The 18,798-nt window shown below is 38.5% G+C and overlaps 1 protein-coding gene across 2 annotated transcripts in view; it reads right to left on the reverse strand.

Moving 5' to 3' along the window:
- Positions 1–3,595: 3,595 nt before the first annotated feature.
- TOX3 (TOX high mobility group box family member 3) overlaps positions 3,596–18,798 on the reverse strand; it is a 73,477-nt gene continuing 58,274 nt past the window's right edge. For both annotated transcript variants that reach the window (XM_058845865.1, XM_058845864.1), the window contains exons 4-7: positions 9,921–10,190; positions 8,556–8,783; positions 7,153–7,233; positions 3,596–5,451 (exon numbers count right to left, since the gene is read on the reverse strand). In XM_058845865.1, the coding sequence (XP_058701848.1) occupies positions 4,714–5,451; positions 7,153–7,233; positions 8,556–8,783; positions 9,921–10,190 (1,317 nt within the window). In that variant the 3' untranslated portion in view covers positions 3,596–4,713. The remainder of the gene's footprint in view (positions 5,452–7,152; positions 7,234–8,555; positions 8,784–9,920; positions 10,191–18,798) is intronic.

Raw genomic sequence — 18,798 nt, forward strand, 5'->3', positions numbered from 1 at the left:
TCTGGTTTTTAACTGAGGTAAACAGAATGTATTCCAAATCTCCAATGTAGGCTATTGAAGTGTCACAGCAGCTCGTTCAAAGCAATACATTCACTTCTCAAAGATTTTAGTATTATAATCGAAAATTCTCTCCTTCCAATGCACCTGAGAAGCATTAACTTCTTGGTGACTTTAAGAACCAAATCCTTTAATACAAACCTAGCTTTTCCCACAGGCGCTTGAAAATATTTAGCATTTTTTCAGTTGGATGCAATTTTCATAATAAAGTAGCTCACTTGGCTACCTGACACCACAGACAAAGACACCGAGTGAGCAGCTCCTGCCAACTTAGAGCATGATCGCAACCCTCAGCTACATATTAAGTAGGCTTTGAAATATCCAATTGCTGCAACAATGCAAGTAATTTATGTATTATATATTATTGTTGTCTATTTTTTCGTTATTCATAACATATGTATTTCCTTCTGTAACATCCAGGCACAAGTCTTTCATACCCCATGTCTTTCAGTCAGCCTTAACAGAGCATACAACAGTTCTTACAATTATGTAACGCTTAAATTCCACCTCTCTGACCAGTTTTAGGTTACCAAAGCAGCCCTTTGGTACTATTCTGGATGCCACTGGCCCATCCCTATGGATCCTGCTCCCTACATTTGTTCAAATTTCACTGGCAAACCTCACAGAAATGTATGGGAATGACATATATTTTTTTTTCAGCAGCAAAATACTCAGCCCCAGTCTATCAAATCAGAAATGTTCATAGTTAACTGCATTTCTGGCAGTTTCAAGGGTACAATTGTAAAACTACTGTATATTTTGTCAAATCAAACCCTACAATGAACCAAATGATCCTGGTTTATTTCCATCCACTTAGCCTATTAATGCAGGCTAATACTGCATGTTCTTGTGGCAGCAAACCCTAAAGTGTACCAGGAGACTCCGGTGATAGATTACATGTACATGCTGTGTCATATCCAATTAACTCAAATTGACTGTGTACTGCATTATGCTGTTAGTGCATGGAAGATCAATAAATATGGAGAAAATCCAACGAGGCGCTCTCCATTCCCATCCAATTCTAGTAGGTCTGAGACAGATCATGCTCCTGTGATGTGTGTGCTGCTGCTGAAGAGGGCAGGTGGTGCATAGACACCATTCAAACTTGGCCTATTCAATCTAAACTCCTCTAACTCGCCATTCATGCATAGCAAAACACCATCTGGTCCTATTTTGCCTCCAGCAATCACAGCTGACCAAAAACGATAATAACAGCTGTTGCAAAACAAAAGCCAAACAAAGGGGGGAGGGAAAGGTTAGAATGCAGTCCAGTGCTGCAAAATACTCCATGAAGTGAGAAATGGAAAAGGAGCCATTCAAATAGGAATCCCCATTGAAAAGAGTCAGTGCAAGACTTGTGGTTAAACTTGAGATATTTAATCCATCTGTCCTGCAAACCACAATGGTCAGGTGATAATATAAAATTGAGATTATGTTGCACAGAGGTATTTAAAGGCTTTGTTCTCCAAGTTAGAAACTAATGACCCTGTGTCAGCTAAAAATTAAACCTCCTTATGTTCTTTCATCATGTGTCAACCTGGGTTAATGTGAAAGTAGAATGTGGTTAACCGAGGTGATAAAGCATCTGAAACCTTGGGAAAAGAAGGGAGCAGATAAGTGCTTGTAAATGCTATGAAGAAAAACATTCTTAAAAACCATGCACGACACTGAAACCATACAGATTATTGCATTTTTCTTGTGTAAATTGTGTATCAAGCGATTTAAACTAGCAGTTTTATTTATGACCTATGATAGCACAGTTATTCACTTAGTCTTAGGGAACATGAACACAAACTTGCACAGTTTGAAACACAAGATGTTCTGCAATATGCTATTGTGGGTAATGCAAAATATAATTTTGTGGCAAGCAGAGGGATGCTCCAGTTTTTCAAGATTCAAATTTTGATATTTAAAATGTACAGTCCTGCTTGATGATTAATTTTCTTTTTTTTTTATTTTTTTTTTTTTTAGCTGCAGTAATTAAAACTATTTTTCCTGGAATTGAACATCAGTAGTTCAGCAGCTCTTAATCAAATGTGATAAAACCCAGGATTTATGAAACCATTTAATGAGTGCAATAACACCTGCTTCTCGCTGCAAATAGTTGAAAACAGACTTCAGTTGTAATTAACTCTTATCACTTGTGACATTTTTCCAACGATACTTCATAGGTCTTCAAAATGACAATTATAGAACTAATACACAATTACTGTCACATGCAGTTTAGTAATTATTTCTGAAGACATTTGTCTAAAGGTTTCAAAAGCGACTATAAAATGGTTTTCTTTGTTATGTAACATTGGTTAAAACTGACACACACAAAATCTCTCCCAACCAGCCTCTGTCGTGCCATTTCTAATGCACTTGGAATAAATACCCTCCATCCCAGGCATTATTTGGTATCATGCTAAGGCTATTAGGAGCATGGGTAGCTGTCAACTAACACCTATTATGAAAAGCTTCAATTTACACATGATTTTTTCTGGTCCAAGAAATCTATAAATTTATAATTAGAATCTCTTGCTGTTCAATATTTGTACATAATAAACAGAGTACCTGATGATGATGAAATATTGAAAGCTGAATTCATTATCAAGAAACTCACATAGTATAGTACCTCTTCCCTCAAGTCTCGCTGCAACTTTTTGGGGATCTCTATTGCATTATTTTTGGGTTGTGGTCTGAGGATGGTAGCCATGCCTCAAACAGGATTAGGATTCTGCTCAGGCTTGACACTTGCTGTTTTTAATTTTCATTTTATCATAAGCAGTTTAAGATTGTTGCCAGTGGTAATTTGCAATTTTTATCAAGACCTCTTCATTATAGCTTCTGACAGGACAGATGCTGTAATTAATCATGCCAGACAACCGGGGATAGTGGTCAGGCTGCACTCACAGCACAGATACTGCAGGCAAAGAAGGGAAACAAGAAAATAAAGGCTCTCCACTTTCTGTTCAGAGTGAAAATATATGAACAGCACTAATAACCTGACAACACACTGGATGTTAATGTTTCCAAACCCTTCATATCAAAGACCTGCCCCCTCCATCCTCCCCGTTCCATCATGTTCTACCTTAATGAGAAAATAAAAGTCAGACAGCGTAGGACCAGCCCAAGTCAAGAGCTGGAGGCTTACAGAGGGAAGCCCACAGCAGTAGCTGCATTTACATCTGAAACTCTCGGATACAAAGAAACCCATAATTTGTGCTGATTTGCATTTCTGAGCACTGCTGCTGAGACAGGTTCACTTCCCCGTTCCGCAGCTCCCCAGCACAGGGCACCATGGCTGTTCAGTGACTCCATCACTTGCTCTCTCTCTCTGAAGTCACAGACACCTCAGAGAAGTTGCCCACAACTCTTCACAGACTATCCTGGAGGGTACAAGAGCCAAGTGCTTGCTCTGTTCCCATTGGTACCTGCTCACCCAGAATGCTTGATAAAAACCCAAAGGAGTTAAAAAAAGTCCAAGAAAGCATTTGCAGAAGGAAACATTTCTGGTTTCTCTATCAAAGACTTACAGCTCATCAGTTTTACTGAAATGTGTTTATTCTATAGCAAGATAAAAGCATTTATTTTAGATAAGCAAAATACAAACAACTTAATCGCTGCTATCATAACTCATAAAAAAGTATAAAACAGCATAAAAACACAATAAGCAATGTAGCAATTAATAATTCATGTTACCAGTGTTTACATTAAAGCCTCATTTATGAAAACTTTACAACACATGATATGAAAAATTACAACTTTTAAAGAAAATATTTACATTGATTATTCAGTTGTGGAGTTTCATTTAAATATTCTACTGGTTTTACAGTGTATTAATAACTTGCATTTCTCATCTTACCTTTCTGTAATAACAGTTTTATTTAAGTGCATTTCCCTTTTAAAAATACAGTGTATTAAATCTGAAACTCATCACTTCAACACAGAATATAATATTCACATTTGTTCTGTAACTGGAATTAACATAAGAGGGTAAATGTCAATATATATTTTCTTACGAACTATGGCAGATTTATTTGGAGAAATGAAGTGAAAAGTTGGGTCAAACATTTAAGTCCAGTTACTTGCATTTGTTTTTCTGAAGATATTTAGGAGAGAAAAAAAAAAAAATAAGAGCTTTGGCAAAAATCTGTGATTTACTCTATTTTTTCATGACAAAAAATGCCATCAACTAACTCATGTCATACAAGTATGATTGTATGAAATCCAATCATAATTTTACAGGTAGTTACAACTGTGCTTTAAGGGCTTCATGAGTTCATACTGCCTTGAAGTGCATTACTCACTTTTAAAGAAAGAAGGGTTTTAGCATATAACTCTGAAAGGCCATTTTGCAGTCATAAGGTCCAGATATTTATTAGGCCAGTTGATTCACATATAGTAGGTAAAGCTTAAATAAATTAAAAAGGCATCACATGAAAAAGAGAACAGCATTTTTTCTTTTAAACAAAATGATTTATAGTCAGCTAAAAGATGATACACAGCTACATTGTAGTTCTTTATTGCCTATCTAATAGACACTTTAGAGGATCATTTGATCTGTTATGCATCCCTGCATAACTACCATCAACAATTTACAGTTTTCAGCCAAATATGGTTTACCCCTACCCCCTCCATCAACACAAAGCCATGTTGTAAGATCATTTATCTTCAGAAAATACTGACCTGCGATAATACTTGAGTCTGTGTTTGAGATTGTATTTGTGACTGGTGCTGCTGAGGTGCTGGCTGAGGGCTCCCAATGGCAGGGATGGGAGAAGTGATCTGCGGGGCTCCTGGAGAATGCTGCTGAGGAGAAGGCTGTGACTGGTGTTGCATATGCTGCATTTGCTGCTGCTGCATTTGCTGAAGCTGTATGTGCTGCAGTTGCTGTTGCATTTGCTGTTGATTAATCTGCTGCTGAAGATGCTGCTGCTGCTGCAAATGTTGCTGCATGTGGTGCTGAAAATGCTGCTGCTGCATTTGCTGTTGTATCTGCTGATGCATTTGATGCTGATGTAGTTGCTGCTGTTGCATCTGCTGCATCTGTTGCTGCTGGAGCTGCTGCATCTGGTGCTGCTGGCTTTGCATGGAGGGGCTGACTTGAGACGAAGACGGCGTTGCCACCATGTTTGTGCCCATGGAGCTTATCAACGGAGCTGCAATGTTTGTCGGCATGTTTGGGGCAATGGTAACAGAAGCTACAATCTGATTCATTGGCAGTCTCATGGTCAAGGGTTTTGGGGCAATTGCTCTGGAAAGGGGCTGCTGAAGAGTTTGGGGAGACGCCGATACCGTCGGGTGTTGAGAAAGAGAACTATTCAGAATAAGGGAGGAAGACAAATTTGTGGATGCCAGTGTTTGCTGAACGGAACGAATTGTCTGGGCCTCAGCAGATTCTGCAGCAGCCTGTGTTTGGAAAAGAAATTAATTGTCTTTTCAACAGAAAAAACATTGTTATTGTTTACATGATAATAAAAGTAACAGCTTCTCAGAAACCTTCGCCATCTTTTGTTTTCTGTCAGAAAAGATCAATCTGCAGTCTGAAAACAGTCACACATCACCAATACATTGTATAACCTCTTTATCTGCCTCCCTATATGGTACCTCCAGGTCTTGGACAAAAACTAACTTGAGCCCTTGATCAACACCAGAAAGTCACAGATGTCACATTTTGTCACTGAAAGAGCTAGAACAGGCCCAACACATTTACATGTTTTTTAGAAAACCCTGCTCTTTGGGAGTCAGCAGCATACACACGCCCACCCCATGAGTTATAAACCAACAATCAACTTACACTCTTTAGCCATTCACCTGAGAATGTAATAAACTGTGCTGCACAAGTGTCTAACCCACCCCTACCCTCAGCAACCACCTCACGTGGAAAAGCTACAACAAGGAGGTCTTAATTTAGAGGAGATGAGATACAATGACTTTGAGTGTCATTTCCAGCTGAAATCTACCCAGAAGTCACTTGGCAGTCCTGGTCCCATGGATTTGGGAAAAAAATATGATTTCTGATGGTTTTGAAAAAGGAACTTAAGAGTCACAAAATAATATCCCTCAAAGGTATTTAGAATTCCTGCTGCTCTTAAACTTAGCATTGTGATACTAAAGGTTTTTAGAATATTATCTAAGTCCCAGAGGCAACAGAAAAACACACCTTCTTAACACAAGAAGAATAAATCTTTCAGCTCTCAAAAACACATGTATAATTTCTGATGCTGTATTTTGAATCATTAACTAAAATACACAGAAGCTTTCCATATGATTTACTAATGATCTGCAGTTGTACATTCAAACAAATACTCTCAGGAGTTAAGCTATCATCTTGCTTTCTTGTGATTGAATATATCTTTGTAATTGATCTTTATAAAATATTATCAGATAAATAACCACCTTGATAATGTTTTACCCATATTTTAATATTTTAGGTGTCTATAAGCACATTTCCATTTATGATATTCAGAGGCAACAGAACTACAACCTGCACAGTGCTGTTGTCTAGAAATGTAAATTCTCAAGTAAGACAGAAGAGCTTTGTTTTCTTCACAGGTTTTATTTTAACTCAGGATCCATTAAAATACTCCATGGGCCTCACTGCCAACTGGTCCATTTTTTAGTACTCTCCAAATTCAGAGCCACTATGCATTTCTTTCCCCTCACCTGCAAGAATACTTAAGCTTTGTCACACAACAACTGCTCTCCAACTCACAGGCAAAGCAAGCCTGTCATTTGAGAAGCAGCACTTGAGGAAAAACAAACCTCTGCAAACAGCCTGCAAATATTAATGCCAAAAGGTCAGTGTATTTTTCATGACTGAATTATATTTTTGTGGTGAAGTGCATTACTTTGCCTCCGCAGCTCAAGGAAGATGTACAATTACAAAGATGTTTTCTGGTAATCATTAGTATGCCAGTAGAGAGATGAAATTATTTTTGCAGAGACTAAGCAGGGTTCAAGCAGCAGCACAACATCTTGTAGAGCTGTATTACAGAAATCCTAGGATTCTACTTCTATTTTGCACACCATCCCCCCCCTTGCCCCAAATATTTCAATATCATTGGTAAAAGCTCACTTGCATTACATCGAAGGCATTATTAGGCTTACCTTAGAAACAAGGCTTGCTCTGTAGGCAGCAAGTGCCTTCAGGTATTCTTTTTTGGCAGCTTCAGTTTTTCTTTTATACACCTATTAAAAGAGACCACAATTTCACCAACTTCAACTATTAAGATATTTTTGCCAGAATGGTTTGAAAATCACTTGCAAAGAAACAAAAAACAAAGGCCAAAAGGCCTGAAAACATCCTACTGCTAGATGTGCTTTTTCTTCCTTGAAAGTTCTAAATATTTTTGCAGGTGGTTACAGGCTTTCTGGTCTACTTGCTGGACTTGCACTACAATTTATGTTGATTATCAGGAATGACAAAAGGCTGGCATTTGACATGAGTATGAGCAGCCAACTGATTGACAAGACTACTTATGCACTCTTTCCTTCCCCAGAAAACAGTATTTTATTGACTCCAAGTAGCAGTGATATTAGAATATTGAGTATTTCAGATGCCAAAATGTAGCAGCAGTAGTCTAGAATAGCAAAATATACATGTGCATTTTTTTTCAAAATAAATATTTGAACTACATTAAAAAAAAAATCTGTACACCTTTAAAAAAGGTGGATCAAAGAGATGGACTTTCCCCAAAGCCAGAATGAGAGAATCCCATTGAATTAAACAAGAACAGTTAGGCAAAAATTACTAAATCTGCATTTTTAATCATCAGTAATGTTCACCTTCAAATCATGTTCATTATCATCTCTTAGATCAGATTAAAAGTTTCTAAATGTATTTCAGAAACAAATACCATTAATCTCTTGCCAAAAGGTGTCCTACCAGGGAATTCATTCTCCCATAGAGGATTCTATTAACTGGGAACAGACAAACAAAGGATATTTTTTTAACCCACTTCAATCCATGTGCAGCAGTTCCATGTATATAGGAAGAAGAATAACCCTCAAGGAAGTACAAAACTCATCACTCTGTACCAAGTTGGAGTTGGAGATAGCATTTCACACACAACATTGTAATGAGACTCCGAGGATTGGCTTCAAAGGTTAGAAATCAACACGCTTTGTAACAAATTCATAAGGCAGATCAAAGGAAATGGTAAATATGCTGTACCTTCCTCTTTTCTAACTTATTAATAGGAAACAAGGGCTTTGAAATAGAAATCATCAAAAGATGGTTTTAAGAGGACTCTAGGACACTATAACCTGAGCTCTTTTACAAACTGCCCTTTAAAATTTAAAGACAAATACAGTCATTTAACACTACCTGTTGGCTCTTACAAAAAAATAATTTTTAATGCCAGGTGTTCAGCAAGTTCAAAACTCAATGCAGCTCTACAGAGGCAGAGTTCTACATCAGCAAGTAGCATGGACAGCTCAGAGCAGAGGTAAGAGGATTTTTTTACAAGGATTACTATATTTTCTTGTGAGACAGCCCTGCACCAATTTACCTGTTTTTGTTCTTCTCCTAAACTGTCCCACATAGATGCCACTATTTTTGAAACATCTCCAAATGTAGCGTTCGGGTTCTGTCCTTTAATTGCAGCTTGTGTGTCCCTGAAGAAAAGGGCATATGCTGACACTGGCTTTTGTGGCTCATTGGGGTCTTTCTTTTTCTTCTTCTTTGGAGTCTTGGGCTTCTTGCCAGAATCTGGGGCAGCTCTTTTTTCTCCAGTAGCCTAAGAAACAGTAAGAACAAGAACAGTCAATAAATGCCTGAAATAAGTCAGATAAATTGCAAAAAAATTATTGACAGTCAGTCATAATAATATCATATGGATAAAGCTATTATGTGGGCAACACTTGGGAGAGTCCTGTTGTGCAGGCCCTTCTCTCTACCAGAGAGTACTTAGCATAATCTTATTGGATCTACTGGAACTAAATGCATGAGTAGTTACTGCTCATTTTAATCACAGCTCTGAGAGCCACATCATATGAGCCTGACCTGGAAAAGGACATCCCAATGTTAATTTGTATTTAAAAAAATTAAGATTTAATTCATAGCATATTTTGAAGAGGCCGTCTTTCCATTTTCCATTGGCCATTTTCCATTAAGATATAATCTCAGCAGTTGTCTCAAAAGGCAAAAGCTTGGAGGCATTTCCCAGTTCCAAGGCTTAGACTGGCAATTTAGACGTGGGACAGGGGTTAAAAATCCCACCCTTCAGGCAAAAAGCAACTAGAGGATCAAGTGGCTCTAGATATGTAAATATGTATCATACCTCTATGATAGTAATTTACTTTGATATTTTGAGGATCCTGTACAATAAGTTTTCCACATGTATAACTTCCATCAACTTAATGAGAAAACCCTTCATGGAACAGTCTTAAATTAGGCCTTTTACGTATACTGCTATAACAACATTTGTACTTCATTTCGTCAATATTTTTTTCCTTTTATAGGATATTTATTTAAACAAAAATATAAGTTTAATTAAGCTTCAGTTAGAAGAAAGCTTCTTTTACTTCTCTCTAAACATATTTATGCTTTACACGATTCCAGAATACCAAAAATGACAAAACTGTCCAAAACTTATGCCTAAAGAGATTCAACAAATCTGAAAACCTGAGCCAAATTATAAAAAAAAAAAAAAAAAAAAAAGATATATATGCCTATTCTTAGGTTTATTATTATGGAGCTAGTATGGAAATTTCTTAAGTAAAGGAGGTAATTAGCAAATTAATCATCTTTCACTTTCCCATAACATTTGTATTTTAAATGACCACATTGCAGCTGAGCTGATACTGCCCCATCCATGAAAATACAGTGTGATGATGTGTGAAGCGTGCTCACTGCAGCACATGGAATAACTTACTCTGTTTGATTCATCTGCATCTTCTTCATTGATAGAGCTAGATGGGGAAGGAGTGGCTGATTTACTTGCAGGAGGGGAGGGAGAAGTGTGTGGCAAATTAGTGCCTCCTAAATTTAGCCCCAGCTGCGCACTCAGCTGAGACTGGTTAATGGTGGTGAGCTGAGACGGGGGCATAATTCCCGAATGAGCAGCATCAGTCATATGGACAATAGATCTCATAATCAGAGAGTGATCCTGGCGGTACTGGGAAACTTGTGTGTGACTCTGATCCTGGAAGAGATGGAAATGTTGGTTAGATGTTAGCAGTTACCGTACAGCAGCATCAGGTGAAGTTGTTTCCCCAGGCTTACAGAACCAACACTGTCAACATGCAGTTTGCTTCCTTTCTTTTTAATGAATTAAATATATTTTTAATAAATTGAGTGCAGCAACAGTTACTGTAATTGCCCCAGACTTCATTTTCCCTCCAAATGGGGCTCATTGTTTTGGTTCTTTGACTAAGAATTGCATTTCTCTATTTTTAAACATTTGTTTTCTTGATGTAGTGAGAAATACCATATAAATAGGGAGACAGGATGTCTGAGGATTCAGGAAAACATTGTCAATGAGGAGACACAAACTATTGTCAGAAAGTAAACAAAATTGGGGCAGGATGAGGGGATATATGGAGAGAGAGAAAAGAATCTTCCTTTACTGGCTTTCAATTATTCTTGGCCATTAGAAGTAACAGCAGTAGGTATAAACCAGTCCTGTCTGAGTGGGATTTTAAAGCTGTTTTGAACACAGAACACTGCCCTGCCAGGTCTGGAGTGCATTCACTGCAGCAGGCTGGAGAACCAGCCCAGTAATCCTAAACACTCCTAAAGATCCCTGTTGGCAAGTACCACATAAAACTGCACATTTTTATCTTTAATCCAACAATCAAATGTGTGGAAGTAGCAATCAATATACAAATCACTGACTTTGTTTTTCTTGTATCCACGTCTCAGAAACACAAGTGCTTGCATGGTTTAATTTCTACTTTTTCTTGGGGGCACAAACTGTGTCCCCTACATCTGCACAACATTTACCACATTTGTAAATAAAAAGAAGCAATACCCTGAAGGTAAAGGCAGCTGCAGTCTGCCTATGAAAACTATTTTTTTTTTCTTTGACCACACACAGATCAATACACAATGAAGGAACATGTAAACAGAAAAGAAGATTTTTTAAAAAGTTAATAAGAGAATAAATAGCTCACAAATTGATTCAGCAACCTGATTAATCTACAGTCATTGTTTGAGCAGCCAGAAACATGAGAAATAAATTAGATTTTGAAAACTCTTTCATTATTAATAAGCCACGTTGCAATTAGTAGCAGGTGCAATGATCCTTAATGAAATGATACAGAACAAAACAGCAATTGTGGGAGCCCACTGGACTTCCACAACAGAGTCTGACCTTCCTGGTGCTCTCTTATTAAGTATGGATAAGTACCAACCAGTTTTCAAAAATCTGTGTCAGCATGGAGATAAAAGTTTAGCCCAAATGACTTTCCCTTACTTTTTATAACTCTGTCCTCAACAGAGGCAGTGGTTCTATGCTCCTGCAAGCCTTTCCTTGGCTGGGACAAGGGTGCCCATACAAAGAAGCAACACATATTAGAGAAGATGCACACCCTGCCTCATGTATCTTTATACACAAATACTGCAGCTCACTGCTTCCCTACAGCAGTAAATCATATTAATTCTGAATTTGACATTCGTGTCTCTTTCTGCTGGAGCTTATACAGTAAAAACAAACCCTTCTTTAGCAGGAAAGAACACGTGGTGGTGCAGCTGGGTCCAGTAGGGATCAAGCTGACCTCACAAGTTCATGATCCAGATCCTGTGCACCAGGGCTCACTCTCATTTTCCCCATGCTTCCCCAGACGTTGCCAGCTTGGCTCATCATCCATACCACACCATGCTGCTTTTCCTACTTCTTAAATGCTTTTAATATTTTCAGTAAAGGACTGTAGTTCCTTAGAGATGAGTGTGTGTGCCAAAAGTGGAGCACTTGATACAGAAAGATCAAAACATCAGACTTATTGGCTGAAATACCCATTTGCTTCAGGGCACCTTTCTGTGAAAATTTACTGCTGTTAACTACAGGGTCATTTTGATTGTGACTTGTATTGGCAGTGGCATCTGGAAGTCATTCAAAGTCTTTTGTGAAACGATATCACTCTCTGCCTATTACTCCAATCATTTCAGCTTACAGACGTTACTTTATTGCATGAAGGAAAAACTCTGCTGTATTTTCAGCAAAGCTGAAGATCATCAGAATAACATTCTCTCATAAAAACTTTCTTCATTATTGTGCAGACAGTACTTTCTTAGAGGTGTTCTACCCCTAAAAGCCTTGCTTTTGTTCTCCCTTTATTGATACACAATACAGGCCTTTCTGGCCTTTACACTGAGGCAACAAAATGTGATGACATGGGTTACAAACCATTTACTCCAAGTCTTGTCATTTTGCTTGCATCTATGATTTTATTGAGACTAAATTCTCTTGACTTGCACTGACCCAGAATCTAATTTTATACACAAGCCCATGAATTCTTAACTGTCCCTTTTTCTGACACTATTTGATGCTTGTGTGGGTTTTCTGCATCCACTTACTTAATTTCAGTTTTTCTTTTCTGTATCTTTTCCTGATTTCTTTAGCCTGGTTTTTTTTCATTTTTTTCAATCTTAAGAGCTTCTAGGAATGGCAACAACAATATTTTGACCATTTAGAACTAAATTGATAAGACATATTCTATGAAAGAAAATGTTTCATATAATATCCAATCCCTTATTATTAGTATTATATGTGTATATGAAAACAAAAAGCAATGTATTTTCTGCACTTTCACATAACTTTTTAAGTTATATGGCTGATCAATATTAAAAAAAGAAAGGAACAAGTTTTTTATTTTTTGCTCTGTGGTACAGTGCTGTGGGCCTGAACAACCTACGGTACCTATACAAGAGCATTCAGACAAAGAAGTATAAGCCATTTTTTTATGTGTGTACAGTGATTTGGAAAGAAGGCAGGGAGGCTAGTTCATAGCAATATTAAAGTCCATGGCATTTTTCTATAGCTCCTGAGCAAACAAAAGTCTTCTAAGGGAGCTAAAATCAAGAAAACAAAACTTCCGACAATTATCTTTTCTCTCATTTTTTCCTAATACTACCAAAGACCAATACCAAACTGAAAGGATCAGTAGCATTTCATTATGTTTGAGATGTTTATCAAAGAAATGTTTAACAGTGAAAATCATCTGATATCAGAATCACACATGGAAATACAAGTGCACTGAAGCACCCACATGACATCCTAATTATGTTACTATATGAAAATTTAAAAGCTCAATATCCAAAAATAATCCACTGAGAATACTGGGAGAATTTTAGAGAATATCACAAGCTCTTTTACATAAACTTAACCCAAAGTAAATGTGATACACGCATATTAAAAGCATTCCAGATTTCTGTAACATTAAGCAAAAACAAGAGATCAGTTCTGACCAAAATTCATTAACTTCTCAAGCAAACAGTATCAAGTTTTGATTAATCCTGATCTGCTTTACAGCCTTAGATTGAAGTTGGGCAAAACCTGGTGATCTTAAAACAAGTCAGGCAAAGCTCAACCACTGGTTTACTCAGCATGACAATCAAACAAGGGCATAATGTGAGAAACCAAAACCAAAAGAGAAATAACTTGTCTTATTCCTCTGCAGACTGAAATGGCTTGGACTCAGATCAATCTGCTGCCATCCTACATGAGTGCTACAAACCCCTCAGGTACAGAGACATTTATTGAGAGGAACACTGGCCACCTCTCTGGCTCTTCAGTGACTGGGCAAGGGGAAACACCTCTAAACTGGGTGCAAGGGGGCTTGGATAAGGTACTGGGGAGCAATTCTTTAATGTGATGAAGCCTTGGACACAGAAGCTCAAGGCCAGGCAGGATGGGGCCCTGAGCAACCTGGTTTAGTGGAAGGTTTCCTACCCATGGCAGGAGGGTTGGAACGAGATGATCTTTAAGCTGCCTTCCAACTCAAATAATTTTACTGTTCTACGATTCTAACTCCATACCCGGATTTAAAAAAAAGCAAAATATAGTCCAAAATGTTTTCCTCTTCTCAAAACAACTTTATGGTGACTGTGTAGGCATACTCTTACACAGCTGTCACCACCCTGTTGCACACATTATAAAGACATTCAGCATTTGGTTCATAGAAGGCCTCATCAAAGGAACTATAAAGATCCATGAAACTATCCTACTCTCAACAATTCTAATCACTTAAGACAGTCATGCCACAGAAGCCATATTTAGTCCTATTGCTAAAGGACGTTTCACAGCCTCTGACAAATGTATAGTTTATTTTACATTGATTTGTAAAAGAACAAGTTCTCAAAAATATATAAAATATCAGTGCATCAACAGATTCTAGAAAGTAAATAATGGAGTAAGGAGACTAAAAAAAGAAAAGAAAAAGAAAGGAATATGTAAACTCTCACACTTTCATTTATACAGTTTTATCAAAGGTGTTTTTCAATGTACCACGGAGTACTAAGTGAAAAAATTATATTAATAAAAGATAGTGTGTTCTTCTGTTAGCAACTCATTAAGCATCCAGTACTTAGTATAGCTTGTAATAGAGTTAGTATTTATTTTGACAGATAAATGCATCCAGCCATTACATTGAGAGATGTCCTAATTTCCACTTACTTACCTTGCATTTTAACAATCATTTCCATACAGTAATTCTATCCTGAATTCCTACCCTGATATAATTTTAATCTCTGGGAACATTCAACAAGACATTTAAAAATATAACTAGGAAATTACTTTTCAGAACATTTTTGAGCAATACTGAAGTCTTGATTAAAATCAATGTCTACAGACTTCCATCATTTAAAAATGCAATACCTCCAGTGAAACTCTGGTCATGTGAGGACAGATGGAAGTGCCCCATGGAAGTGCCCACAGGAGGATGTGGGGCTGGGATCTGACCCCACACTCCATGAGATAGTTTAAGGGAATTGAGAAATCTGCCAACCAATATAACTAAGGAATAACTAAGCAAAACCAAACATTTATGGTTATGTTCACTGTGCCCTGGTTTCACAAGTTGACTTAAACTATTATACATTCAATTGTCTGAAGAATTAATCACTGTCAATGTAACATAAGCTGATGCAATATTTTAAAGGATGTATTTAAGTTGAAGCAAATGCGCTGCAATGTAAAGAGTGAAATCCTCAGTTGTCTCTCACTGTAAATTACTTCCTTTACTTTTAGTCAAGTCAGCATATCTCTAGAAGAAATCCTCAATATTCTTTTTCTCCACAAGTAAAGCATAGATAAAAGAATCCATTAATCTAAATTTTTACAGGATTGGACTTCACTGCCAATCAAAACAAATCAAACTAACAGGATGCTTTTCTCTGTCAGAGATTAAACCCTTGCTTAATAGAATACAAAACAGTTGCACTTGGTCCTGCCACCACTGAAGAAGTGTCCTTCCTCTCCCCTCCACACATACCATCATCACTAATAGAGCTGTCAAACTGCAGTTATCAGGAGATCCTACATTCTTTTCTCTGGCAGTGAAAAAAACTCCCATGTTCCACTTCATGTCTCTGTAGAAAAGTAAACCTTACCTAATTTGATTCCCAAAAAAAAGTGTACAAGAAACAGTACATGTCAATTCGTAAAAAGAAAAAAATATGTCTTCATCTGGATCTAAGAGACAGGTTGGTGACAAGAAGTTCACACACATTCTATTGCCTGAAGAACATGAAGAACATGCCATTTTTTGTCTGTGTGCCCATCCAATCCCTCTACTCTCTTCTGTTCACACATAAATCACAGAAGAGACATGAAAAGAAAAAAAAAAAAAGAACAAAACCCAAACCCAATGAAACTGAGGGCCCACTGATTTGTTCCTTAAAACAGAGCAACTTATTTTGGGGGTCATCAGGGGCTACTATGGGGGTCATATGAGATAGGTATTCTCAAAATCAAGTCACTCATTTGTGGCACCATTTCTTGCTCTTGCACAAACTTGTTATACAACATACTGCACAATACAGTGCATATATATATATATACTGCATGTATCATGGAACCTGGCAGTGCAAAGTATCAGTTTTATTCCTGCCTAGCCCAGGCCTGAAATTTTGCCCCTTTGTGTCTTTGCATGGGCACCCGGGTTGTTTCCAACAACGATTTCACCTCCGAGCACTTGTTTAAGGCACATCCTGCAAATGTCATTAATGCTTTCCTTGCACCACTGAGAGGGGTGGGAAGTGCAATGTGAGACCAGCAAACCACAGGCAAAAACCTCTTCTGGGAAGCACTCAGGGCTTAGGCAGCAGGAGCACAGTGACACCAGGCAGTGCAGCACCATCTCAGGGATGTGATTCCAAACAGGAAGGTGACAGGGACAGGGCCAAGCACCCAGGTACCTGCCAGACCAACACAACTCCAGGTCCCAGGACTCCCTACCTCTGCCACATGGTGCTGTGGCCTCTGCTGGAAGCATTCACAGCATGTTCAGCTGTGGATCTCTAACCAAACACTGGGTTACATGGTGAAGATATAGGCAAAGCTCACAGCAAGGTCAAAATCACACAGTCACCAAATTTAGAGACAAAGACTTTTCCCTGAAATGCTTGAAATTCTTTATTCAAATTCAAATTCTTACTGGAGATGTCCCAGCACCCTATCCTGGAGTGTTTTCTCTTTGGGAACTCTGTTCTTACCCAGTTACTTTCCTCAGAGCCTGCAGATTCCTCACAGGATCCCCAACCCAGGCCAAAGGGGTCACACCTCTTGGTTGCCTCGAAGTCCTGCTCTTGCAGACAAGGACAGGCTGGTCACGGTCCTCCACCCACCCACAGTGGCTGCTGCTGCTGTTTTAGCACCACCTAATTGACAACTTCTTTATAATTTAATTTTACACCATTTTGCAGAGGCATTTTAAAACAGACTCTCCACTCTCTTCCTCCCAAGCTTCTACCATACTTTAAAGCATATTGAATCACACTCCTCTTGGACAAGGCACCCAACAGCATGATCACAATACATGTGTGACTCAGATCACAGATCTGGGCTCTGATCTGATGAGTCTCTTGGCATCAGGAGCTTCTCTCCAAATTAGCAGTACAAGCTTAGGTCTGCTGTATGCAAACAGTGACGACACATTGCAAACAAATCCTGGATAGTTGAAATTAAGTCCCAGAACGTCAGATAAATGCTGTTAGCAGTTTTGTTACAACCTCCACAACTCAGGTGCTTGAGCTCCCAAATCAAAGGCAGACTTCAAAGGTCCTTACTATGTAGTGGAACGTGCAAAATGAAGGAATGTGGGGAGAGAGTGCGGGGGAGCATGACAACTAACAAACATTATCAAAGGTAACAAGAATTGTGCAAGGAATTGCAGAGGGACAGACTCGGGGGTTACACAGCATTTTTATGTTTAAAAATTGCTACAAGTGTTGGTAGCTATGTTCAGGGACATGTTTTCTTTAGGCTTTGGGGGGATTTTTTCTTCTCTATTTCTTTATTTACTTATTGTTGGTTTCTAAAGTGAATCAGAAAAGTAGGTCTCATTATGATTTGCATTACCAGACCCAGGTATGTTTTTCTTCCAGCTACCAGAGTAATTAAAAACTCTAAATAGAGACTTCACATTTCTTTAACACTTGCAAATTCAAAGTGGAAGCTGAGTATTGGGTAAGCTGTCCAATGGGAAACATAACTAACAGCAGAGAATAGCAGAAATTTTAAAGGAAGTTTTCAAATTACCTGAGTGAGGGTGGCTGGACCCAACTAAACCTTTGCCAGGTACAGCACATCCAGACCAACTGCAGGTGGTCTCATTCAGCTGGCTTATGAAAACAGCACCTGATTTTAAACTCAGGAGGCAGAATAGCTTAAAGCCATGGCTTAATGCACAGTTTGTGTCCACAGCCATATACGTCTGAGTTCCTTCTGAGCTCAGTTCTTGGGAATATCAGACACTCAGCTTCCACTCCAATTCCTGACAGCTTTCCCAGTTAGCTATATATTTTCCCCCAGATTTATATGGCACCTCACAGTATTTTCTGGAGCTGGTGGATCTTGATTTAGGTATTATTATTATAAAATAGTCACAGTCTCTTTCCCAGACTGTTCTGCCAATGTTATTGTGCTTCTCTTCTTTTATGCAGGAGTCCCTCATGACCTCAATAGGCAATAACCTACCTGTTTCAATTTTTACTATTTTTTAGTTTAGTTTAGTGCCTGCAGTTCAGACAGGTGTCTTTGGCAAGTACTGCCACTTTATTTCCTATGGACAGGTCCTTTCTAGCAGTTACTATGAGTGGCCTATTTTTAAGATCAGCAGAAGACATTTCCCTCTCTCATTAGCCGGGGGCCCATTCATTGGCCTGTACCAATGAGCAATGAGAAAAGAGTATGTCTCAGAAAAATGACTATATCATCCACACTGAGAATTACAGTGTCACTGAGGATATGAAAATCTTCACACTATTATTTAGCAGGCCAGCACCATCCTCCCATCAGGCCAAAGGCACAGAATGCAGCCCCTGTGCCAGAGCCACTGCTGCCTCCAGGGCTCTCAGCCCGTCACCCACCTGCCCCAGGGCCTTTCAGCTGGGCACCCACGTGCTCTGAAAGGTAACTGCAAAATGCCCAACTACCTCATCAGGTATAGAATAAAATATTTAATTCCACACCAAATAAAAAGAAATAACTCTGAAAAGACTTGGAAGTCCATCGGTGAAGCACCCAGCTCTGAGCTGCATCACAGCCCAGCTGGGAGCAGCCACCAGAGCTGCCAAATGATCCTAAAGGTCTC

The sequence above is a fragment of the Poecile atricapillus genome, chromosome 10 (genome assembly GCF_030490865.1).
Source record: "Poecile atricapillus isolate bPoeAtr1 chromosome 10, bPoeAtr1.hap1, whole genome shotgun sequence".
In the NCBI taxonomy this organism is placed as follows: Eukaryota; Metazoa; Chordata; class Aves; order Passeriformes; family Paridae; genus Poecile; species Poecile atricapillus.